The 9,663-nt window shown below is 42.9% G+C and overlaps 1 protein-coding gene across 1 annotated transcript in view; it reads left to right on the forward strand.

The window, feature by feature from the left end:
- krt23 (keratin 23) overlaps positions 1–1,343 on the forward strand; it is a 38,494-nt gene extending 37,151 nt beyond the window's left edge. The window contains exon 8 of the mRNA XM_031894430.1: positions 469–1,343. Coding sequence (XP_031750290.1) covers positions 469–557 — 89 coding nt within the window. The 3' untranslated portion in view covers positions 558–1,343. The remainder of the gene's footprint in view (positions 1–468) is intronic.
- Positions 1,344–9,663: the final 8,320 nt, after the last annotated feature.

A 9,663-nucleotide genomic window follows, 5' to 3' on the forward strand; every position in this document is an offset into this window, starting at 1 on the left:
TCAGGGTCTGACTGGGGGGTGCAGAGCTGCTGCCTTAGGGGTCTCCAAACCCACCAAGGGGCCTCTGCTGTAACCCCTACACACCCCCCTGCAGAGGCCCCCACCACCTGCCTGACTCCCTCCCCCAAGTGTGGGTAAATTAAACTTACTTTTAGGAGGGAGATCTACAGCCCAAAGAGCTCCAGTGGAGATCAGCCCAGTCCGACCCTGGTTGGCCATGGGTGCCATAGTCATTCAGTTATAGTAATTCAGTTAAACTAAATCAGCGGTTCTCAACCTGTGGGTCAAGGCAGGGGTCGCCTAAGACCATCGGAAAACACATATTTCCGATGGTCTTAGGAATAATTTTATGGTTGGAGGTCACCACAACATGAGGAACTGTATTAAAGGGTCGCGGCATTAGGGAGGTTGGGAACCATAGGCCTTAACGTCCATCCATAAAATGATCCTATGACTTTGTTCCCTCAGGTGGTGGCAAAATCACGACAATAGTGCAAGATATGGTTAATGGACGGGTGATATCCTCCAAAGTGTCTGAAATACCCAAGAAGCTGTGAAGACCAGAGCCAACGCTAAAGGACTGGGAACGAAAAAAAACAAATATGAAGAAGACTCTTCCCAGCGTGCCAAAGCTATATTCTGTTTACATATGCTAAAATGTGTTATTGTACACTTGGGGGAATATAGATGGGGTATCTGCCTTTATACTGTATAACTGAGGGGAGCTACAGACCTACAGCCATAGTTATCAACTGAATGCACTGCTGGACTCTATAGGGTTGGTAACCGTAGCACTCCTGGTGTGCAGTAAGTCAGGCAGACATTGTAGTAAAGCCTCTCCCTATATAAAAGGGGGTATATGCGGTTAGAAAGAATGGAGAGATCTCCATAGGGGGTTGTAATGATTTTAAGCACTAATGACATTTATGGGGTAATGTAATATGAAGTCTAAAGTTTGCCCGTATCTATTCACCCATAACAACCAATCGGAGGTGTGTTTTTTTAACCAGTGGATAAGAAATCCAGTGGGTGATACGGAACATTGTGTTTGGGGGTATAAACTAGCCCCTGTCCTTAACCTCTGCCTTTGGGCACCTACAGTATGTGCCTTCCCTCCTCCACCCATCACGAATACAGCTCCACCGAAAACAAGCAGTGCTGTATTCACGGGGACGGCTGCCGGTCTTGTTTTTTGCCCTTTGCAACCTATTTATACATAGTATGAAATAACAGATGAATAAAATCCATTACCTTTACTGGGTGTGGGTTAGGATATATATATATATATATATATATAAAAGAAACAAAGGAGCACTCCCTACATACAATCAACTGCCCCAGGTGCTGGCCAAAAAAAATCTTTATTAATCCAACGTTTCGAACACTAAATGTGTTCTTCTTCAGGGACAAACGCTGAAGGGGTTTTAGTGTTCGAAACGTTGGATTTATAAAAGATTTTTTGTTCTTTTTTTAAAGTCCCTGTGTGTGCGGCACTCTGTTCTTCATATATACAGTATATATATAAATAAAATAGAGAGAGTTATCAGCTAGGATGTACAGCACCCAAGGTTGGACTAGGCCCCTCACCAAGGGTTTTGATGCTCCTCCTCCCATCATGGCTGCAAGGAGGAAGTGCACAGTTGGACTGGGGGGTGCAGGGCCCCCACCGTCGCACACCCCTAACCCCTCCCCCTGCAGGGGCCCCTGTCCGACGTCCTCCCCTCAACATGCGTATGTGAAACGCGTCAGGGGCATTGGACAGGACATTGGTGGCCAGCGGAAGCAGCAATAGGGTCGGGTCTGGGCTGCTGGGGTATCCTGGCGGGCCAGTCCGACCCTGAGGAAGTGCCATATGCAGTGGGGGGGGGGTAGCTACAGACTGGGGCCCCCCAGGCAGCGGCCCTGTTGGGCTCCGGACACCCCAGTCCGACAGCACCAGTTTAAAATTCAATGGACGGCAGTGTACGGTCACACACAAACAAAAAAACAAACAAAAAATATTTCCAAAAATATTTCTCAAATCTTAAACCCCCCCCCCCCTATCTCAAATTTTGATAAATCAACCCTTTTTACCGATACCGGTTACACTAATCCTGCTGTACAGACCAATGCTTATTGATTTTCTGCAACTTTATCTCTCTGAGGCTCAGGTTTTTGTTTTTAGATTGCAAGCTCTCTAACCTAAACACAATGTTGTACAGCGCTGTGTAAGTAACGCTATGTTAAGTTAATGATATAAAGGCCCATTTATATACACACATATATATATATATATATATTTGTATATGTGTGTGTATATGGGTTTGTATGTGAAAACTCCAACTTCAACTGCAGTGTGTGCGCCAGAATTGAGTCTCAATAAGGAGCTACAATTAGTATAGATGGCGGCTGGACATTATACAGGTGTGTATATATATATATATATATATATTTATATTCATAGTGACAGACTGCACTGTTGGTAACTCCTTTTCCCTTTATTATGGGGTCCTTTGTTTGAGCAAAGCAGGCTAAACATGGTACAGATATAGGACCCATTATCCAGAATGCTTGGGACCAAGGGCATTCCAGTCTTTCTGTAATTTAGATCTCCATACCTTAAGTCTACTAAAAAATCAATAAACATTAATTAAACCCAATAGGGCTGTTCTGCCCCAATAAGGGGTAATTATATCTTAGTTGGGATCAAGTACAGGTACTGTTTTATTATTACAGAGAAAAGGGAATCATTTAACCATGAAATAAACCCAATAGGGCTGTTCTGCCCCCAATAAGGGGTAATTATATCTTAGTTGGGATCAAGTACAGGTACTGTTTTATTATTACAGAGAAAAGGGAATCATTTAACCATGAAATAAACCCAATAGGGCTGTTCTGCCCCAATAAGGGGTAATTATATCTTAGTTGGGATCAAGTACAGGTACTGTTTTATTATTACAGAGAAAAGGGAATCATTTAACCATGAAATAAACCCAATAGGATTGTTCTGCCCCCAATAAGGGGTAATTATATCTTAGTTGGGATCAAGTACAGGTACTGTTTTATTATTACAGAGAAAAGGGAATCATTTAACCATGAAATAAACCCAATAGGGCTGTTCTGCCCCCAATAAGGGGTAATTATATCTTAGTTGGGATCAAGTACAGGTACTGTTTTATTATTACAGAGAAAAGGGAATCATTTAACCATGAAATAAACCCAATAGGGCTGTTCTGCCCCCAATAAGGGGTAATTATATCTTAGTTGGGATCAAGTACAGGTACTGTTTTATTATTACAGAGAAAAGGGAATCATTTAACCATTAAATAAACCCAATAGGATGTTAATAAGATGTTTGAATGGAAGAGAAGACAATGGGATCTGGTTACAGGGAATGATGTAGGATACTGATAACATTCATGCCGCACAAGGAACGTGTATCTGGTGAGAGAAATAGGGATGTTTGGGAGATAATGTTAATTAGAGGTTTCACGTTTACTTATCGGCAGTACCAGGGAAGTGATATAGGAGGGTAAATAAGTTCTGTAGGCGGGAGAAGTCAAGTTAGGCTGCTTGGATGTATTATTAGGGGGTTTATGCCAACTGTCCCTAAAGGCACACAGCGAACATCAGAAGTTTTATTCACTCTTATTATTCAAGAATGGGGCAAATGAATACGTCCCTGCTTTGCAGATACCCCTTCCAACACCACTGAAAAAGGTTTTTTTTTTCCCTTTCTCAATGTTATCACCATATCTAGGAAATCTTTTGGCCTTTATGGTTTTCATTAAATCCTCAGGATGGATTGAAGGTGAAGTCACAATGGAGCCAATAAGGTTTCTTACTTAATATCCAATCAAGGTAGATAACTGGATAAACCCATATAAGACATGTAGTCAGGGTCGGACTGGGGGGTGCAGGGCCTCCCCAAGGTGCCCCCACACTCCATCGCCCGACACACCCCCATAAACCCCCCCCCCCGCAGGGGTCCCCTCCGAGTGCGCATAAGTGAAGTCCCCGGCTACCGGGGACAGGCATCAGGTCTGGGCTGCTGGGGCCCACTAGGGCCAGGGCCCACCAGGTTTTTTCCTGGTGTCCCGGTAGCCCAGTCTGACCCTGCATGTAGTCCATAGACACAACTTTTTTTATTTTCACCTCTTACTTGCTTTGTCTGTTAAGGAAGCTCCTCCCAGTTGGTGATATTCTTAAGGTGGACATACATGGTAAGATTCACTTGTTTGGTGAAGTCGCAAACACATTTTTAACCCTAATATGCCCACCTTGGGTGGGCAATATTTTGCTAATGGGCTCGGTTGGCCCGAGGACCATATGATCATATCACAATAAAGGGGATACTAGAAGTCAGAGTGAGGACTACATCAAAAAGCCAATGCAGTCCTCGATCCAACTGGAAAAACGAAGCCTGCCTGATTGACATCTGGCTAATGTTGGCCAGATATTGGTCGGGGAGGCCTGTCGAAGGGCCCCATAAGTTGCCAAATCAGTCTGAAGAACCTTAGATCTGCCCATGTACCTTCACTGGTAAGAAGAATTGGGGATAACCTGCTTGAATTCTGTAGGGATCTATTCGCACTAGGATTTGGCTTTCAGTAATGACCAGTCTGAAGATTCCATGATATATATAATAATATAATATATATAAACATAGTCCAGAAAAAGTGAGTTCCCAACAATCACCGTAGGAGCAAGTCTGCCCCTGTCCCAGCATCATCTGCACTGGTCCAACCTGCACTCGGCTGATCTACAATGATTTTGTTTTGTTATTTCTGTTAAGTTTCTTATGTTGAGAGAAGAATTGTTCTTGCAAAATGTTAATATATTTCTATTCCCTTCTGTTCCTGATATTTAAAGGTATCAGAGCCCTTTATAATAAATGCAGCTATTCTAATAACCTGCCGTATCATGTGTTTTGTTGGGCCGGGCCTGTGTTTGCACCACCGAGCTGTATGGAAAAAGGGTTTTGCTTTCTGGTGTTGCTGCTATGGAGAGGTCCCACCAGTAAGTTGGAGCTGGAGACACTAGGACCTTCCCCAGATAACACTCATGTTTCTCTTTACTTTCTCTAGGGTGACCTGGAGCACTCAACCCGATGAATTTGTTGAGATTATTATATTTTAACTGCCATTTTGGTCCCCTGAGACCAAATTTAAAGCTTACTGACCCACCTGGGTGGGTTTTCAAACCCAACAAGGACCCATCAGCTCATTAATATGATCCTCTCCCAACAGGCTTCCATTGACAGCCAGCTTAAAGGGGAACTCTGGCTTCTCAACCAAAATTCAGAACCACACAACACAGAAACCCCTAATATCCCTATCCCTGTAATCTATTTGTTCAAAAAGTAGGAATAAATACCATTTTTATAGGCTGAAATCCAGCTGCAAAACTGTTCTTCTCTTTCTGCATCATTTGTAATCCTGGCAGGGGAGGAGGGACTAAAACACTGATGTTACACATTGTAACAACTTCTCCACAGCTTACAGACAGCATGCAGGAACTACATAACCCACAATGCATTGCACTGGGATGTTCCTTTCCTTAAGGTGGCCATACACAAGCTGATTCTAGCTGCCGATATGGGTGCCATAGACAGATTTGGCAGCTAACCGGCCCCTGTATGGGCACAAATGACGCGCCTGCCCGACTGATATCTGGCCTGAAATTGGCCAGATACAAATTGGGCAGGTTGATGCAGTCCCCGAACCGACTTTGCCTATACCCATCGTTCTAATTCAATCGATTGGCCCCAGGGCCAAAGGACCAAATTAGCCTGGATTTGCCTGATATCCCCCACCCGTAGGTGGGCATATTGGGAGAAGATCCGCTCGCTTGGCGACATCGCCAAGTGAGCGGATCTGAACGTGTATGGGCGACCTTTATTGACATCACGTGGGGGCGGAGCTTAGGGAACTGTTCCAAACCACATTATTACATTAAACATCATGAAAAGGCTGCATATTGTTTAATTGATGTATATTGCAAAGTTGCTTGGAATTATGTTTACTTTTCAAACAGTTGTGTTTGGGTTGAGTTCCCCTTTAACTGTGACCAAAGGTGCAGTAAAGACCACGACTGAAGTACTGAATGAACCCAAACATAATAGATTGAATAGATCTAATAGGGAACGTACAATGCTCACTGCCGAACCCTTTTACAACAAGTTTGAACATTCAGTAAACGGTTCAGGATAAACAAGTCCGTCCCGATTATAAACAAACAGAAATCAGTGGCGGCACAAGCAGGGTCTGAGGTTCGACATCAGGCGGAACAAAGGCAAAGGCAACCCAAACAAACGCGTTGTGTTCCTCTACGCCCAGTGTGTGGGGCTCAGTGTTACTCATTCCCATTGGCACCTCCCTTAATCAATGCTCATTAGTGGGACACTCCCTCAAATCTGTTGTTTCTTGCTCGGGTATAATTAGTCTGCAACTTGCACCATCAGGCCTGGCCCAAAATGGAGATAAAAACAAACAAACATTTTTATTCTATACGCCAGCCTTACCCCCACCACGAGTTTATAGGCTGGGGAGCCAAAAACAACATTTCTATGCATTCTTCCAACGTGCTGTAATTGCAATATCTCCTGGGTAAATTATTATTATTATAATTAATACATAGCTGCGGCACATCTGTGCAGAACGTTGCAAAGGTTCTTTCAACTCCGGCCAAAAGGTGTTAAAGAGCCCCACACAGCACAGAAACCCCTAATATCCCTATCCCTGTAATCTGTTCCTTCAAACAGTAGGAATAAATACCATTTTTATATGCTGAAATCCAGCTGCAAATCAGTTCTACTCTTTCTGCATCATTTGTAATCCTGGCAGGGGAGGAGGGACTAAAACACTGATGTTACAGATTGTAACAACTTCTCCCCAGCTTACAGACAGCATGCAGGAACTACATAACCCACAATGCATTGCACTGGGATGTTCCTTTCCTTATTGAAATCACGTGTGCAGCAGGGAATTGTGGGATTGGGAGGGTGCAATTTTGCCATGCATGTTCATGGGCAAGTCACGTGCTGGATTAATCTGTTTATCCTGTATTTGGGACCCTACAGATGAACAAAACACCCATGGTCTAGCCCTGTGCTTTGATCCTTTCTAATTTTTTGCTTATTCAGGTATGGGACCTGTTATCCAGAATGCTCGGGACCTGGGGGTTTTCCGTATAAGGGATCTTTCCGTAATTTGGATCTCCACACCTTAAGTCTACTAAAAGATTATTTAACCATGAAATAAACCCAATAGGGCTGTTCTGCCCCAATAAGGGGTAATTATATCTTAGTTGGGATCAAGTACAGGTACTGTTTTATTATTACAGAGAAAAGGGAATCATTTAACCATGAAATAAACCCAATAGGGCTGTTCTGCCCCAATAAGGGGTAATTATATCTTAGTTGGGATCAAGTACAGGTACTGTTTTATTATTACAGAGAAAAGGGAATCATTTAACCATGAAATAAACCCAATAGGGCTGTTCTGCCCCAATAAGGGGTAATTATATCTTAGTTGGGATCAAGTACAGGTACTGTTTTATTATTACACAGAAAAGGGAATCATTTAACCATGAAATAAACCCAATAGGGCTGTTCTGCCCCAATAAGGGGTAATTATATCTTAGTTGGGATCAAGTACAGGTACTGTTTTATTATTACAGAGAAAAGGGAATCATTTAACCATGAAATAAACCCAATAGGGCTGTTCTGCCCCAATAAGGGGTAATTATATCTTAGTTGGGATCAAGTACAGGTACTGTTTTATTATTACAGAGAAAAGGGAATCATTTAACCATGAAATAAACCCAATAGGGCTGTTCTGCCCCAATAAGGGGTAATTATATCTTAGTTGGGATCAAGTACAGGTACTGTTTTATTATTACAGAGAAAAGGGAATTTTTAAATTTTAAAAAATTAGAATTATTTGCTTATAATGGAGTCTATGGGAGATGGCCTTTCCATAATTCGGAACTTTCTGGATAACGGGTTTCCGGATCCCATACCTTTAGTACTCACAGAACTGAATATTATAGAAGGAGTTGGGTTTGCGCGTCTGTAAGGATTAGTAATTCCCAAACACCCACATCAGTTAGATGGGCTCCACCTTTCCCAAAAAATTGGAGTGATTTCTGCAGATTGAACAAACAGTACTGGGAGGGGGAGGATGGAGTGGAGCCATTTTGGCCTTTTTCTCCAACCGGCAGAACAGGACAAACAGGATTACCAGGTGTGATCTCAGCTGCAATACCAGTTGCCAAAACAACAATAATAATTGATATTTTTCAAAACATACTATTTTTTAATAAGATATATATCTGTGGGTGGTAGAAAAAGAAAGAATAGCCAGGCAGGCACTTTTTTCAGTAGGTGACAGGGGAGCCCCACGCAACCCAGAAACCCCTAATATCCCTATCCCTGTAATCTGTTCCTTCAAACAGTAGGAATAAATACCATTTTTATATGCTGAAATCCAGCTGCAAAACTGTTCTACTCTTTCTGCATCATTTGTAATCCTGGCAGGGGAGGAGGGACTAAAACACTGATGTTACACATTGTAACAACTTCTCCACAGCTTACAGACAGCATGCAGGAACTACATAACCCACAATGCATTGCACTGGGATGTTCCTTTCCTTATTGACATCACGTGTGCAGCAGGGAATTGTGGGATTGGGAGGAGGCAGGCTGAGGGACAGGCGCTACTGTTACAGTTTATTTGAGTCACAAAGTAGTCAGCCAGATCAGCAGGGGAACAGGGGGCGGGGCTTAGGGAACAGCAGGTGGGGCTTAGGGAACCAGATTATTACGTAAAACAGTATGGCAGCCGGCAGTAGTGTATAGTTTACGAACGCCAGGCTAGATAAAGGCAAACTTCTCTAAAGAAAAGTGTTTAAAGAGATGCTTTGAGGTATGTGAGGAATATATGGAACTACAATGGTATCCAACCAGCTCTACAAGTTTCATGTGATACGCTCTTATTCATAGGTATAAGATAACCAAAAAAAATCCAAACCTTCACTGCTACACAAAAGGCCCAGCACACACCCATAGCACCCATAGCACCCATAGCACCCACGTTGCAACAACAAACACCTGCGAAGGTCAAATGGACATCTGAATGTCTCCGCATCCAGCGCACAATACCAACAGCCTGCTGGGAAAGCTAAATATACAGACATTTCTAACTGTGAAGGTGATTCACCTTGAAATTGAAAGAATAAAATAGATTTCCAATTTCAATCTGATTTTGACCCAGACAGCCCAGTTTTTGGAAGGACTCCCTGGGTCCAAACTGCCTGCCCGATGGCCTGTAATAATAAAACAGTACTTGCAAAGCCATGGCCCATGATGTCACTGACCAGCCCCGCCCCTGTGACATCGCTGACCACCCCTCCCCGCCCCTTGTGACGTCACCACCTATCGCCTGCCCTCTGCCCAGAAAAAAAGCTGGCAGAAGTGGCATCTCTAATGTTGGACAAACTGCTTAAATCTATTTTTACACAAATATCATAAAGCCTTAACATTTTGTTCTATATTTTTAGTGCCTGAATGATACCCATTATAACATATAATTACCCCTTATTGGGGTAGAACAGCCCTATTGGGTTTATTTCATGGTTAAATGATTCCCTTTTCTCTGTAATAATAAAACAGTACCTGTACTT

This window comes from Xenopus tropicalis, chromosome 10 (genome assembly GCF_000004195.4).
Source record: "Xenopus tropicalis strain Nigerian chromosome 10, UCB_Xtro_10.0, whole genome shotgun sequence".
Lineage (NCBI taxonomy): Eukaryota > Metazoa > Chordata > Amphibia > Anura > Pipidae > Xenopus > Xenopus tropicalis.